Genomic DNA, 17752 nt, shown 5'->3' on the forward strand with positions numbered 1-17752 from the left:
CAAGGGTGATGTAAAACATTGAGTGAAGCCTCCTGAATTACATCCACCTATCTCCCTCTACAGGGTGACATCCTCAGCCTAGGACCAGGGCGTTTGAAGGGATGGTATCCAGAGATGTTTGCAATTTCTGAAAGTGTAGGCAGGAGCAGTGAGAGGGTAGTACTACCTTTCTGGCTCTGCTGGTATTTCAAGTACAGTGTGTAATCCTCATGGCTCCTGGGAGCAGAAAGACATGCAATTAACATATGTGGATTTGAGCCAAATCTCACAAAAGGCAGTGTACCACTGCTTTTAACACAGTGGAATGCTGAGCTTTGAAATATTAAAACATACTTGTCGTCCATGTCTTTTAATTTTAATACAAACTACCAATGGTAAACAGGATGTTATTTAGAAATAAACACCAGTTCACCTTTATCAGGAATAACAAATAGATTCTATGGCTGTAATAAGGCATACTTATTTATTTACCTCATTTTTTTCTAATGCAGTTACCTAAAATTAAATTATAGAATCTGACTGTTTATCAGATACAAACAGATTCTGTGATTACAACTAAATCCTGTAATAACTGTGTTCCAATTCTTAGTCTTTGCATATAAATTGAAACTTTATTGAGTGAACAGTACAATACCCACTTATTTTAATGTCAAGTGAAAATCAGAGCAAATGACCACTCAGAAATATTCCATCGTTTTTCATTGAAATAGTGGCTCATGGATCGCAGCACTAACTACATTGTCATTTAGAAAAATGAATTTTTTGAAAAATAAGCCTGTAATTTATGGATGCAATTTTTATCCCCATATTGGTTGAAGAACAGACATTTTGAATAGTGTGCTGAACATACTGTGAAACTTGACATCCAGTTGAACTTTGCTCAGTTTTACGGTGTCGCCCAACCACTTTATGAAATTGAAGCCACACACCAGCCATTTATGTGGTCTATTCCTCACTGACTATTTAGTATTTCATTTTTTTTACCTATCAGATAAATTTTTATGACTTCTTTGGGATTTGATTTAAGGTCTAATTTTGCTTAATGAATGAAAGCAGCTTGGCTATTAAACTCTCCACCCGTGCACACCCACATGTAGTTTTACTATGTGATAATTACCAAAAGGCTCTTTTTAAATTGTAGAGATATTTTTATTCTACAAAATGGTATTATAAAGCTCATTTTGGTAAAAAATATTTCTATTTACTTAAATAATAACAATCTGAAATAACATTTTAATGTCTGTCTTTCGGCTGTATTCTTTGATATATAAATTTTTACCAGACTATTTTATTTGGACAATACTAATTTCTGATAAAGGAACTAACTGTTGTTCTTGGCTATTCTTTGTTAGGATAATTACTTTTCTTAATTTCAGAGATTTCTTATTTTATGTACTCCAGATGGGTTTATCATTTTAGATTCACCCATCTAATAAAATACATATTCACATACAGAGTTGTGACTTCAGAACTAGAGATTTCTCGTCTGTGGCCTTTTGACAAGTTGAACATCTCTACCGTCATTTGTCCTTTGTCTAAGTTCAGAGGACCCATTTGTGAAATGGGTATGTGGATTAAAAGCCCATGGAAGAGTCTGAATCCCCAAAGTTTCCCTCCAGCCTATACCTCCCACCCCTGGATTCTTATGTAAAGAGAGGAATCTGTGTGATAGATTCCTTGCAGGGTGTGTTCCTCACGATTCCCCAGAGAAACAGAATAGTGTGTGTGTGTATCTCCCTGTTGATTGTAAGGAATTGGTTTATGCAACTATAGAAGCTGACAAGTCCCAAGATCCACAGGGTGAGTTGGCCAGCTGTAGAGTCAGGGAAGCTGATGAAGGGGCTCCAGTCTCAGTCCGGAGGCCTGAGACTTTAGAGGAGCCAATGATTCCAATGAAATTGAAGGCAGGAAAAAGCAAAAGTTATATTTCAAAGTCAGTAAAGCAGGAGAATTCTCTGAGTTGAGGAAAGATCAGCCTTTTTGTTCAATTCAGGCCTTCTTCTGCTTGGCTGAGGTCCTCCTGCATTAGGGAGGGCCAACTGCTTTACTGGGGCACCAATTCAAATGCTAATCACTTCTTAAAACACCCTCACAAGACACAGCTAGAATATTCCACCAAATATTTGGGTTGTCCCAGCTACACTGACACATAAAATTAATCATCACGGTAATAAATGTCATGTGAAGATAACAGTTCAAGTCTTTATATCTAAGGAAAACTTGCCTGATCTAAACCTTTCATTCCGAAACATAAAAGGTTAGACAGTTCAACAAGGTGTTACTTCTGAATTGCAGTTGGGGCAGAGCTTAGCCCTCTACTTTGAGGTTAGTCTATATTATGGTTTTATCATCCCACATTTTAGGAAAATCTAAGAACAACAAACTGCAAGTGTACTTTTCATCCGTTCACTTAACAAGCCCATACTGAATACATCTCAAGGATGGGGACTGTGGTAGGACAAGAGATGACTAAGGAAAGTCTCGGCCTATGACAGGTTCAGAACACATTTGTCCCATGTTGGAATCTTCCCCATCCCCTGGTGCTGGATTTAAAACTACAAAGGCTTTAGATAGGAGCTAATATTTTCCTGTTTCTCTTATTGGTCTTAGACCTTGCTATATTTATTTCAGCATTATTTTCTCCTCAAACACATTTACAGAGAGAAGTACAATATAAATATAAGAGATATAGTTGGAGACATGGTTGTATGGAATGAGGCCTGGGGCCTGCGGCTGCCTTTATTGAACCATCCCCTGGCTCTCTAGCCCCAGAATAGAAGGAACAAAGTTTAAAAACCATTTATCAATTTAATACTCTTGCCAATGTTTTACGCCTTATAGGTAAAATATTTAAAGCAGGTTTGGTTATTTTCTTCCAAGTCCTCTGCAATAAATTTTGTGTTCGATTATTTCTCTTTGTTTTTTTTTTAATGGAGTTTTTAAAGAATTTTAATCTTATTTTCTCATCATGTTTTTCAGTGGTTTATTGTGCATGAGTAGGGTGTTCCATCTCATGGACCTTTCAGAGGATTGAGATGACCTTGAGGAACTTGTCTTTTACTGAAAAGAAAAAGCATGTGTTTTTGAAATATTTAAGCAAGGTAAAAACAGAAGAAGCCACACAGACAAAAGATACTTCTTAAGCTTATTTCCAGAGAGCCATATGAATATTTCATCAAGAATCAAAAATGTCACACATTGCAGTTAGAATGCCAAGATCCACGGAGCTGGAGATTTCTTGAGTAGGCCTTAGAAATCATCTGTCTTCTTTGGAGATTAGTTTTGTGTCATTTCCCTTTTTCTTCTGTAGGTAGCAAAGGGAAATGGGACAGATGGCAGTAAGTGACAAAAAACTGTTTACTGTCTGAGAGGCCTAAGCTTATTAATATTTTAATATTAAATATTTTCTTCTCAACTGCTTTTTTCTACCTGTTGGACTCCTAGAGAATTAGGAGGAGTTGGAGGCAGGCTAGAAGATGTGTTTTAGATAGATCTCTAGTGAGAATAAAGGAATGAATGCATGAGATGGTGTGTATTTAGCAGGGTGGTAGGTTTTCCACAGAGAATCTTCTGGTAGTTTTGCAAAGTCAAAATTGAAGGAGAGAGCTTTTGAAAGTGGGAGCTGTTGTTACTGTGAATAAAATGAGAATGTTTATAGATGGGAAGGAGTATTTTTAAAAATATTTCTCTCTACATCAAACATATCTTTACACAATTCATCTCCTTTGCCACATACTCCAAAGGCTTGGTAAATATATGTCATAATTGAAGTTTAACTTTAATATCAGATTACCATTGATATCCATGAGACAAAGTGGAGAGATGAGACCACAGGGTCCTCTTAAGGATGGGCACCATCAAATACTTGAACGTAATATAAGTGGGCAGGCCTGCGCTCCTCCATGCCCTACTCAACTATTCAAAAGTAAAAAATCCCATTGTATAATTTCTCTTTTGTTCAAATTTTTCCAGTCATCTTTTTATTACTGTGACCAAAATACTTGATAAGAACAACTTGGTGGAGGAAAAGTTAGGGTGCTAGAGAAAGCTGCTTAGCTCATGGAATCCAATAAGCAAAGAGAGCCATTGAGGGTCCAGAGAAAAAAACTTAACCCTCAAGAACATACCCCCAGTGACCTACATCTTCCGGCCATACCCCATCTGTGTATAGTTACCACTCAGTAATGAATTCAAATTATTAATCCATGAGACAAATTAGGTCTGCTGATCATTCTACCTCTGAACGTTCCTGCATTGCTTCATGAGCTGTTTAGGGAACATTTCATGTCTAAAATGTAACATCTGGTTTATCTTTGAAAAGTACTCGAAAGTTTACAAGTACTAGTTCCTGAGGTCAAGAGCCCACATCCTAAATCCCACTCATTCAACATTTTTTTTCATTAAGCAGTCTGTAATTTGTTTTTATTGTATTGTGTCTGGGAGTGTTTCTTTGTTTTTACAGTAGGGAATTATACGAAATAAGGAAAGAATGGCCATGGGAACCACAGTTCCCATGTGGACTCTTGTGACTCTAAGGCTACCAAGCAGTTTTCCCTGGGCTTCTCTATATGTGATACAACAGGTTTCAAACTATTCTCTGAGCCTCCTTCCCAATGTAACCTTCTGTGTAACTGTGGTTGTTTTTATTTTAACAGACAGGTTTTATTAATTCTGATATCCTATAACTTGGATAATCTAATGTGATATTTTGAGGATGAAAGAAGGTATTCCTGATACAGTGGAATAACAGGTATAAACTGGCATAGTTGCCCCACTTCTAGCATATGTTTTTGGAATGAGAAATAGTGGAGAAAATCAGTAATATAACTTAAAAGACTTTTTTAATCTATGCATATAAGTAATTGTGCTCTGAACTATATTTATGAACCACATGACATTAAGACTTTTTGTGCTTATTCAGCTATTAATCATCCTGTGTGTGGGTGTGTATAAAACTATGATGTAAAAGCAGACTGTGTAAGTAGGGCCCATGCCAGAGAGACATTGCAGAAGATACAGACTGTATTGCAAGCCCTGGGCTAAGTCATCCAAGGAGATCTCATGGGGCTGAAAGTGTCTGTGGTAAAAACCCAATGCTGCCTTGTGGAGTCTTTGGGAAATACAAATGGGAAAGTTTCAGGATAGACCCTAGGATCCCGGCACGTTCCAGTGCTTCTTACATCAGAGAGTTACTTTTCATTTTAAAAAAATAGCTCTTAATATGATACAGGGCTCCAGCAGAAACTGAACTCGTGCTGATGAGACACAAAGTGGCTGTCACTAGAGCTGTCCACTGTGAACTGGTATTGAACTTGAACCCATGGTATGGTATAGGAACAATGTATTGTTAGAAGTGAGTGATGCATTTGGAACTAGACTCAAGCAGATCCAGAAGGTATGAGCATATATCATGAAGAGGTGTCCCAGGGCCTCATGTCACCTGCCTTATTGGCATTGATGTTCTTTCTCAACACATACCTTATGCCTGCAAGGGGGTTTCCCCATAGAGGAGGAAGGAATTGAAACTGATATGAATTGGCCTGATACATGTTGGGTGGATTTTATGATCAATAGTGAAGGAAATCTGTCCTGTGGGCACATCCGTTTACTTGTCATTCCCTTTATTTGGACAAAAGGGTAGCTTGAGGTACACATATATATGGAGCACTGGTTAAGTTAATGGCCTCATGGACCTGGAAGAGATAAGTCTAGACAAATTAGATATGATGTGTGTGGGCAAGAGCTATGTGGATGGGCCTAGAGGAGTGACCATGGAGAGTCTTTTTGCCTATAAGACAGTAAATGCTTCTGAGGAAACTCTAATACCAGGTAGATAGCATCCCTTGTCCAGGAGATACAAGCCACTTTCTCAGCTACCCCATGGTATGTGCAATAGACCCTGAACCAGATGACCTTGGGGACAGTGGTAGAAACTATTCATGGACCCAAAGATATGGCCTCCTTCTCCAAAGCAAATATAGCTATCATCACTGTGGACTCTTAAATGCCAGCGTGACAATGAGCTACTAAGTTGACCATTCATCCATGATACTACTGAACCCACACAACTGTTTGTTGGTGACTTAATTAGCAAGCAGTGCTGATGGATCCCTACTACCTCAGAGGGACAACACGTTTTCCTAAGTGGGTGACATATAGTCTGTGTTTGCCTTTCCTCTCACAGTGTCACTGCTGGCGCTGACATCTGACAGTTTATAGAATGCCTGACCCAATGGTATGGTGCCCCTATAATGTTGTTCCTACCAGGGAAACCCTGCTGCTATTTCAAGGAATGCACTACAGTGAGCTTACAATCACTGCAGGCTCTGTCACCTAACAGAAGAGTGGAATAATATTAATCATGAATAGTTAATTAAAGTACCCACATTGTGGGGAGGGGAAGCAAAAGCAAAAAAAAAAAAAAAAATACCCTGAGAATTGGATTACTCTAGAATGAAGTAATATGCTAAACTAACAGCTGAAACAGGGTGCTGTATCTATCACAGCTAAAATTTACAATTCTGGGCTAAGTGGGCCCTTTTTATAGTCAACCACAATGCCCCCTTTGCTGTTTCTGTGCTTCCTTTCTCTATAGTCTTAGACTTTGCTAATTAGAATCCTGATTCTTGTGGCAGAGGTGGATTGGGGGAGGCAAGTCTGTCAGGTGACCCAATAAGAGTCCCACTTATGTGGAAGCTGGGATTGTTTCCTCATGTGACCTGATTACTACGTGTGCTTCCAAACCATGGGGGAGCAAAGATGGAAAGAGATTATTCATGGCTATAAGAATACAGGACTGCAAAAAGACAGGACTGAGCAATGAGATAAAGGTCTGGAGCTCATAGCTGCTCCATGCCCAGAAAAAAAATTAGGAAATTGCAGCAACCGAAACTCTGCAAGATCCAAGAAACAGAGAGCTCGATCCCTCGGGATTAAGATCTACAGTTTCCTCACCAGGCAGTAACTCAGAGCAGCTGAGGTGTTGGTAGGGCACTTGGTAGGAGATGGATGATGAATATTCTTTAAGTCGCCAAGGATCAGCTGGAGCATGGACTATTAGAGCTTGATTTGCTAACGCTCTTTGAGTCTTTAGGGAATTGCAACTGGCCATCAATTTGAAGTATTGTTCTTTATAATATATGAGTAATCTTATTTCATATGCTATTGGGTTATAAAAAAATGGCTCAAGTGCATCTGAGATGTACAAAGATGCAGTATGTGTTTTTCCATATACTAGCTCAATCCAAATGTGTCTGGATGGTTTTGGCCAATTGATTAATGGTGAACCTCATATATTGCCACCATGAACACCTCATCTTTTCAGGTCACTAGCTTTATCTGCCTTCTGGAAGATAACTACCAGGCTCAGCTTGGCATGGTAGGATCCTCAGTAGTTCTGTCTTACCAGACCAGATCCAGGAAAAGTTCTGTCACCACTGGGATATTGCATTCCCAGTGGCTACCCATAACAGACAGAATATACCACTGGAAGTGGGGGAAGTTAATGTCCTTTAGGATGCATCTTTACTGATGGAATGTAGAATGTGGTATGGAACTGGCATACAAACATTTCTTTGTCCATTGAACATTTTCTAAGGTGCAGAGGTTCCATATGATTTCTCTTGGTTTGTTCCACATGGCCAAATAACCAGCCATGTTTGTTCATGAAGTTCTGCCCAGATCAGTAATATGTTTGCTTTCTTCTTTTTCTGTGTGTGTGTGTGTGTGTGTGTGTGTGTGTTTTAACCTCCTTGTGGTCCTGAAATGCTTTATTTCAGACCCTGTAAGAAAAAGTGTACTGAGACACAAAGCCAAATTTTTGAACTCAGATGTTCCTGTTCACTGAGTGACAAATATACTTAAAAATAAATAGCCCTAGACTTCCTGATCGAAAAGACTACTAATTTTGGTGCATCCATTGATCTTCTCTCCTTATCTCTTTTTAATGTACTAATATAATTTTTTTAAAAAATGGCTGCCCTCTTACTCTTCTGCATTCTGTTTTACAGCTTCTTAACTGCTCTGTATTTGAACTTTTCTGTAGGCAGAGTGATGGTATATGTTGGTTGGTTGGCTCTTTCAGGATATGCCCCTTCTCAGTACCATGCCTGTGTATTTTTCTGTATAAATCATGGCATGTTGGAGGTGTTCAGTAAATGTAAAACAACTGCTCATGGACACCTCACATTTTTATCTCAAGTCACTCCACAACAGAGTGCTAAGTTTTTCTGGTTATATTTTGCCAAACTTCTTGGGCAAGGAGGTTGTATGTATTCCACAGTGAAGTCATGGCTTCATACCCACCTCTTCCTCTTGATGATGCCTCACTTCTTATTTCTCATTAGGATTTAGACAACATAAATTACAAACCCATAGCATATGTATTAGTATTAAACAAGAAAAATTAGCTAATATTTCTATTACCACTATATATTGGAATCATAGCCTGAATCCTTACCAATTAAACTGATATATCCCACTTGCTATCTGTCTCAGTTTTGACCTCATTGCTGGGATTATTCTGCAGTGGGAGGGCTCAAGCTACTGGAATTATGTGCTTGGGCTGTCATTGGTTTGTCCTTAATTTAAACAAATCCTGCCAATTGAGGGCTAAGAAGTTGATGCCACAAAATTTCAACCTGCCTATGCCTCCCCATTGGTCACGAACTCCTGTTACTGTTCTTGTCTATTGATTAATTATTTCTTGTCCCATGCATGTTGTGTCATAAATGTTAATTTTGGGAAAGTTGAGAATTAGATTAATGTTCACAAAGCTTATAAAGATCTCAGGTGAAAGGTGCAGCAATACCACACCGCATACCCATCAAAACACAGCCAAGGCAGGTACCACATTTGAAAGCAAGTCACATTTTTGCACACCATCCATTATTCTTGCATTTAAGAGGATGTTAAATATTCTACATCTTTCTTATTTATTAGCTTGGTATTTAGCATGTTTCATAGCCAAAATAGCAAAGAAGGTTCATTATTGCTGGTTAAATTAGCCTCATGAAAATGTTGTTGGTAAAAGGTTACAGAAATGAATAGAAGATCTAACCAAGCAGCATATTAGATCATTTATCACTATAATTTAAAAAAGGTATTCTGATGATTTAAATTAACTTGGCTAAAGGGTAGAGATTTAGATAAAAGTTAATAATTAAAACCTAAATGGCATGATTAGCTCTTCCTTTTGATTTAGAAGATACAACACATATGCATACGGATTTGATATTGGCCTCTTGGGAGAAACTAATGCCAAAAAAATTCATACCTGGAAATATAATTTCTATCTTATTCAAGCTCTGAATTTTATAGCTACACTATATCTAAACTGGTTTACCTGTGTGTCTCATGTTTCCTTCAGACTTAGGCAAATAGCCTTTTTCTTGTTCTTTGGTTTTGGATAATTGAAGCCCAGAACTTAGCTGTATTTATATTGAGGTTTGGGTATTTGCTTTTTAATGGAATGTTCTTTCCACATATTTACAATAGTAAGACTTCCATCTTTGTGAGGAGTTCATCAAGGAATTTAACCTTTTCCCCCTCTTTTGACATGTTTTTAATGTTCGCATAGCCTACTCTAAACATATTTTCCTTTGTATAAATTAATTTTTAAAAATTCCAATAGTAACCTCATAGAACTTTCCTGATAAGGGTATTAAAGCAATTTCTTATTAGCTTGACAGCCCTGGTTAAGGGATCTGTGTCTGCAGATTTGAGATAAAAGTAAAGAATTTCTGTTTCCCCCCCACACAGAAACCAGGAGCTGAAAGAGCTTGGGGAGCTCTCCCCACACTGGGACAATCTCCGGAAAAAAGTCCTTACTCACTGTGATCAAATGGTGAATATGTACCAAGACATTCTGACAGAGCTTAGCAAGGACGCAGGTATGAAAGCAGCAACTCGACTCACTCAAACTCACTTGCATTCTACCTGTGTCAAAGGAAAACAATAGTGGGCATTATTGTTATGGAGATGAAAGCACCATAGATTTTTTAAAAATCTTATTTCTTAATATATTAGCACTTTAACACATACTGTTCTGTCCACAGTATTACCATAAGAATATGTGGAATAATTTATTTCAAAAAATAGAATTTCTGAGAAGAAAACTTGTAAACCCAGGACATGTTTTTCTTCCTCAAGTTTTTCTATTCAATATGTCTTTTCAACACACAAAACCTTTTTATTTATTTATGTACTAATAATGTTCCATTTTTTCCCTTCCTAGGGTCTTCTTTCAAATCAAGCAGCAGCAAAGGAGAGAAAACATTAGAATTTGTTCCAGTGAATCTACACCTGCAAAGAATGCATGTACACAGCCCTCACTTGAAAGGTACGATGGATCATTATTTTAAAAATGGCAAATTATGTTACAGCGTGTCCTCCTTTAAAAAGCAGGACTGTTGGTAGACCCAAATCAAAAGCGTAAGAGTTATGTACAGAGGAAGATGCAACTATTACAGCCGGTAATGACTCAATAGTCTAAAAGAGACTGCAGTAAGTTTATTGCTGTATTTCTGGGCAACGCTTTGTGAATGTAGCACCTGAGTTGAATTAGAGATAAAAGTGCACAGAATATCAGCTTCTTGAAAAATAATATTTATGGTAGAAAATAGCTAACTGTTGTGCTACTGCTTGAACTAGGAAAGGAAGAATGGAAGACAGAAAACCAAATTTGTTTTCCATGTGCTTTTAAGAAACCAAAGGGCAAAAGTAGACAAACAGGCAGTCAGTCCCTCTGACTTAATGGTGACCACCCACAGAAACACTTTGTCCCATGGGAATGGGTGTGGTGCTACTAAGATTAAATAGGTAGAAGGTGGCATTTTGATGTGCTCAGTTTGTCAAGGAGAAATATTAGGTTTTTATTTGTTATTATTAATTATACATGACAGTAAAATGTGTTTTGACATACTATACATATATACAGTAACTACCCTACTTCATCCACCCCACCTTATTGTGAGTTTGCATCTACATATCAGAAAGAAGATTTGAACATTTGGCCTTTGGTTTTTAGGGATTGGCTTATTTTACTTAGCATGATATTCTTTAGTTCCATCCATTTACCAGCAAATGCCATAATTTCATTCTTCTTTATGACTGAGTAATATCCCATTGTGTATATATACCACATTTTCTTCATTCAGCTACAAAACCTAGGATAGTTTCACAGTTTAGCTGTTGTGAATTGAGATTCTATAAACATTGATGTGGCTGTGTCACTGTAGTATGCTGATTTTAAATCCTTTGAGTATAAACTGTAGAGTGGGATAACTGGGTCAAATGGTGGTTCCATTCCAAGTTTTATGAGGAATCTCCATACTGCTTTCCATAGCGGTGGCACTAATTTCTAGTTCTACCAGCAATGTGTGCATGTACCTTTTCCCCCACATCCTCATCAATATTTATTGTTAGTTGTATTCTTGATATTTGCCATTCTGAGAGGAGTGAGATAGAATCTCAGTGTAGTTTTAATTTGCATTTCTCTAACTGCTAGAGATGTTGAACATGTTTTCATATATTTGTTGACCTATTGTATTTCTTCTTCTGGGAAGAGTCTATTCAGTTTTTTTTTTTTTGCCCATTTATTGATTGGGTTATTTGGTTTTTTAGTGTTAAGGTTTTTGAGTTCTTTATATACCTTGGAGATTAATGCTCTACCTGAGGTGCAAGTAGCAAAGATTTCCTCCCATTCTATAGTCTCTCTCTTCACATTGATGATTGTTTCCTTTGCTGTGAAGAAGCTGTTTGGTTTGATTCCATCCCATTTGTTAATTCTTGATTTTACTTCTTGTGTTTTAGGAGTCCTGTTAAGGAAGTGAGTTTTTAAGCTGACATGATATAGATACGGGCCTAATTTTTCTTTCCATTAGGCTCAGGGTCTCTGGTCTCTTGCCTAAGACCCTGATCCACTTTGAGTTGAGGTTTGTGCAGGGTGAGAGAGAGGGATTTAATTTCATTTTGCTACATATGGATTTCCCAATACCATTTGTTGAAGAGGCTGTCTTTTATCCATTGTATATTTTTGGCACCTATGTCTAGGATGAGATGACTGTATTTATGTGGGTTTGTCTCTGTGTCTTCATAATTATACTTGAGTATGATCCAGAGTGACTGATATGGTATCATATTTGTTACCATTCTACGTATTCTCTTGCTATTCCTTAATGACAATGATTTAAAAATTATTCTCATACCACCCTTGAACATATTGCTCTATCAACATTCTGTGTATTTATTTCTAGGATGACTGACTGTTCTGGTTTTCCAGCAAATGCCCCAGAGTATTATGTCTTGTGTCTTAGCATCACTGTTAATGGTGCCTCCCCGGCCTTACCCTTACCTTCTCAAAAGTTTCTCTTTTTTGAATAATAAATGCCATGACCTGCACAGCTGAATCACAAAGACCAGCAAGGGGCCATGGGGGATTAAGAAAGACACACCAACATTTACAAAGAGAAAGGTGGGACCCGTTGGGAGACCTACCTCTGATGGAGGAACAGTAACCCAGAACTAGCACAGCACATTTATTACATAGGTTTTTATCATCAAAAGGTTTTCTGTGGGAAAGTTTCTGCAAAGCAGGCAGGCTTGAGGGTCACAGAACTTGCAAGCTATTATGGTTATCTTGTTATGCTCAGAAATCCTGTATCTCTGGCACCTGGTATCTGAGTTCAAGTTCAAAGCTGATATAATTCCATGCCCTTGTACAGAACTTCCTTGGGCAGAGCATCACCATAGCTTCTGGGCAATCTTATCGTGCACCTTTGCACAGAAAGTTCCCAAAGCGACATTCAGCCACAGCTCCGAGGCAGTCTAAGACCTTGATCCAAGACATCACTCTTCACAGCTGTGGATATTTTAATAGTGTCCATCTTTGAGGGGGCCTTAAGTTACTTTGGGTAATCACATCTTTCATGATAAGTCTATTAACTCACATACAAGCACGTATGCATCGAGGCATCTAAAAACACATCTGACAACCAGTTTTGTAACCATTGTCCACAATAGAATGGTTATAATTTAGAAGTTAAAATGAGTGAATCCTTGTGCATTATTGGTAGAAATGTGAATTTGTGTAGACTTGGTAAGTACGGGGGTTTCTCCAAAAATTAAAAACAGAATTTCCACATGAAATGATGGAGCAATTCTGTTGTTGGGTTTATCTCTGAAAAATTGCTTTCGGGATCTCAAGGAGAGATCTGCACCATCATTGTTCTCAATGATCAAGGAATGGAAGTCACTTAAATGTCCATTGGGGAACAAATGGAGAAAGAAATTGTACCACATATAAATAATGGTATATTTTTAGCCTCAAAAAGGAAGGAAATCCTTCCATTTGCCAACAAGTTGGATGAACCTTAGGGGCATGAAACTAAGAGAAAAAAAAAAACAGATTCTGAAGGATGAATACCACATCAGACTGCTTTTATAAGAAAGATAAGGGTCAGAATTAACATAAGCAAAGAGTAAAATCATGTTTTCTGGGAACTTGAAGAGGGGGAAATAAGGAAGTATTAGTGAAGGGTAAAAAGTTCTAGAGATACAGGGTTTATGGGCCCCAGAGGTCTACTGTACAGTACAGTGTCCCTAGTAATGAACACTGTATTATATATTTAAAACTTTGATATGAAGGTAGATTTTATACAGTGTCCTTATCATATACAGAAATATGTAAAAATAATAAAGAGGGTAGGAGGAAACTTTTGGGGCTGATGAATAGTTTTATGGCACAACCCATGGTGGTGGGTTCAAAGGTGGATACTTATTTTCAAACTCATCAAGTTACATACATTAAGTATGTATAGGTTTCTGTATGTCAATAAATCCTCAATAAAGTGTTTTTAAATATTTATATTTTTAGTTGTATTTGGACACAATACCTTTATTTTATTTGTTAATTTTTATGTGGTGCTGAGAATTGAACCCAGGGCTTTGCATGTGCTAGGTGAATGCTCTACTGCTGAACCAAAACCCCAGCCCCAGTAAAGTGGTTTTAGAAAGAGTTAAAATAAAAATCTCTGTTCCATTTTAGAATCTTCTATAGCTTTATAATCAGAAAAGTAAGTGTTTGGTCTTTTAGTTTGAACATATGAGTCACACATACACAACCAGTTTATGTACAAGCTGAAGTATGGTTATAGTTACTCTGATGTATAATTTTATTTGATAAACTTTATCAATAGCTAAAATTATAATCTAGGTCTTTTCCACAACATATTATATAAAATGAAAGAACTGAAATAAAATGAATTGGATTGGCCAAGGAATTTAGGAACTCTACACTAGTCACTATCAATAGTTTGAATATCACAATATGGAATGGTCTTAAAAAAATCACCAAAACTCAAAGTATCAACAAGTAATAAAGAAACTAAATCACTTAAGAGCTCTCAACCAACATGCTTTTCCTAATGGCCAGTGTGAAAAGACATTTTTGGTATTAGTAAAAAGTCGATGTATCTGGGAGCACGGCAGGCCTGGGTGTGAGTTACATTTCTACCACTCCTTATGTATGGCCCAAGTCTGTGGTTGAATCCTTCTAAGCCATGCTCCCCTCATTTCTGATGAAGGGTGAGATACAGTATGTCAAACATCTGAAATGATACAATAATAGCAGTTTTACTATACATCTGCCATTTGCCATCACTGTAACAAAATGGATCTGCTCGTTTTATTTGAACTACTATGACTAGAAAATAGTAATCAAGTAAGACCCTATTCAAAGGCAATAGAGTTTTGTACCAAGGAAAAAAAGCTGGGTTTAGAGAAAAGATTATTTAGAGAGGCATTCTGGAGAGTCATCATATGTGAGTACTTAATGACTGATGGAATAAGGTAATGAGAGAAGAGGTAATTCGGGTTATAGCCACTGATAGATGGCAGTGTCATCAAACCACAGAGACAATTTGGGGCCAAATTGATATGAATTCATATTTAATTATGCATTCAAATATTTGGTAATGATCCTTAATATACTTCCACCAAACAAAGAAAAATTGTTATTGAAGTGGTCTTTTACTTCTTGTTTCTTCTTTAAAAATGAAAGAACTGCATACCCTATCCTGTTTTTCATTATATGATCTGAAAAATAGATGAGAGTAAAATAGGATGAAAACAATAGGTTAGCTTCTGATTCTCCGATTTGAAAAGAAGAAACTGGGAACTACTATTTGGAAATGCAAACAGCAGTTTATCCTAAATATGTTGGTGTGGGATGTGTATAGGTTTCCTAGGGCTGCCAAAACAAAATACCACACACTGTGGCACTTAAGAACACAAAATTGATCCTCTCACACTTTTAGAAGCTAAAAGTCTGAAATCAAAGTGTCAGCAGGGCCACCATTCCTTTGGGGATTGTAGAGACGTTCTCTTTTGACTCCTGGTGTCTGGTGGCTTTCCTTGGCTTGTGGATGGATACACCTGGACAGTCCTCCATCTTCAGGTGGTGGAGTCCTGTCTTCAATTGCCCTGCCCACTGTGTGTTCTGTGTCCAAGCCTCTCCTCCAAAGATGCTGGTCATATTGGACCAGGGCTCACCCTTGACTGGATTTCACCTTGATAAAGTCACATTCTGAAGCATCTTAGAGGGCACAAGAAAACCCCACAACAAAATGTCAAAAGGAACTTTGTTCTTGTGATTACTTATATCAAGAAATTCAGAGAAAAGCAGGACTGTAATGTTGTAGATATGATGGCAAGCCATGAAGGAGAGGATTTTTAACATGGCTCTTAGCAGAAAGACTGGTTTTTCTCTTTCACAATCTAACTAGAGAATATGAGATTACTACATATCCTAAGAGCCAAGTGAGTGGAAAAAGTACTGATTTATACCTTATGCTGATTTCCCCCGCCCCAATTTTTTACCTATAATATACACATGATACATACATATATAAGTATAGGTATGCATGTGCAGAATATATACAAAGCTTATTTAGCTTGTTTTAAGAATATTTGTTTGCATCATTAAGTTTAGAAGTTGGAGTTTAGATTGAGCAGGTATCTTTAGACTAGAGCACAACTCCATATTAAGAGAGATTGAAAATTCTATTTACATGTAATTCCAAGGGTTGAACCAAGTTATTTGAACTCTGTCAGTTTTCTTAATTATAAAATAAAAATGTTAAAAGATGTGATAGGTGAGCAAACCAAATTTTCTACTTGTTTCTATAAGATATTGAACAGATTTTGAATTGCAGTTCAATCTACTTAAGATTCCAGGTTACTGATCTGAATGTTTAGCTGAATCACAGAAAACAATTTGCAAGGTGATAATGCAAGGAAGATTGGCTAAGACTTGGTGTTTTGCTGGTGAGTTATTTGGATGCAATATATATTTTCATTCTTATCATAGTAAGTTATGTCTATTCACATTTGATTAATAATTCTGCTATACTTAAAGAAACAGCTTTGCAGATAATAGTGGGCAAATTCACGAAATAAAAGGTTCACCTGTCTAGCTTTTGAAACAAGCAACTAAACAGACTCAATGTAATGTCTCATATTAAAAAATGACATAAACTACAGTTAACTTCAGTTGCCCTCAAACCCATTACAGTGATTTTTTTGTGCATATTTGATACTTAAATGCAACAAATAGAATGTCCACCATAATAGAGGCCTTAGCAATGACAATAACAAAAATAAAACTTATAAAATTACAAATATGATATCCTCCTCCAGTATATTTAAATAAATATTTTTCTTATAAAAATAAATGGTTATGAATACTATAAAACAGATTCTTACAATATTATTCTGTTTTAATTATTTAATATATTGTAGATATATAATTCCAAACTATTATATTTGCTATAAAGTTTAATGAATTCAAATTAAAGCAATTGTGTTTTTTCATAATGAAGTAGTAGTTTAGTACTAGTCTATACAGCTAGCAATAGTTCAGGTTAGAGGTAGTAGTTTAATAAATCTGTTTTGATTTATAAAATTAAAGCTCTCCCTTATGTAACTCTACAGTATTAGAGTAAATACAAGTGCTCTGTAAATGTTAGATGAATGCTGTAGCCATGATGTTGCAACACACACACACACACACACACACACAGTCATTGTTGCTTTTGTTTGTGTGTTGTTTGTTTTCGGTATCTCAAGTAGTGATCTATGAGTTGCTGTGGAAAGACCCTTAACTACTTCGTGTTTAAAACAACACTATTTTATGTCATAAGCTGCATTGACTTAAGCATGGCATTGGAGGCTGATGTATACCTGTGGATGTCAGCTAACCCTTTGGCCCTTCATTTTCTATTCTATGCTGAGGGAAGGTCCAAACAAGAGAGCCTGCTAGAACTCCTGAGTTCTGTATCTCCAGAGTATGGGTGTATCTTTCCATCAGTGAAGCATAGATACCTTCAGACAATGTCAAATATTGGGGCTATTTTAAAAGAGATATCCCTAAAAAAATCCCTAAAGCCTTATGATTTGTGTCAAAGGACTTTGTAGGCCATTTCAAAGTCAGGGCTTACACTTAAATTGTTTCTTGATATAAGCATGCCTGCATTTTATGTCATTGGTGCTATTTTTGTAATCGAAGGGATTTAAAAGAGATGTTTGGGGAAAAAATAGAGTCATCTCATTTCTATTATTAAATGGCTTTTAAAAGCTGCAAGGGAACACAATTATGAAACCTCAAACCAACCTGGTATCTTTAGCTTGATGAGACTCAATGATGTAAGATTTATTTCCCTTTGACATTGAATACTTTCCCATTTTCACAAAGCCA

The 17752-nt window shown here is 36.9% G+C and overlaps 1 protein-coding gene across 4 annotated transcripts in view; it reads left to right on the forward strand.

Moving 5' to 3' along the window:
• Positions 1-17752, forward strand: part of Inpp4b (inositol polyphosphate-4-phosphatase type II B) — a 372392-nt gene that overhangs the window by 178147 nt on the left and 176493 nt on the right. For all 4 annotated transcript variants that reach the window (XM_071614653.1, XM_027926549.2, XM_071614654.1 and 1 more), the window contains 2 exons: positions 9760-9890; positions 10235-10339. In XM_071614653.1, the coding sequence (XP_071470754.1) occupies positions 9760-9890; positions 10235-10339 (236 nt within the window). The remainder of the gene's footprint in view (positions 1-9759; positions 9891-10234; positions 10340-17752) is intronic.

This window comes from Marmota flaviventris, chromosome 7, assembly GCF_047511675.1.
Source record: "Marmota flaviventris isolate mMarFla1 chromosome 7, mMarFla1.hap1, whole genome shotgun sequence".
NCBI classification, from domain to species: domain Eukaryota; kingdom Metazoa; phylum Chordata; class Mammalia; order Rodentia; family Sciuridae; genus Marmota; species Marmota flaviventris.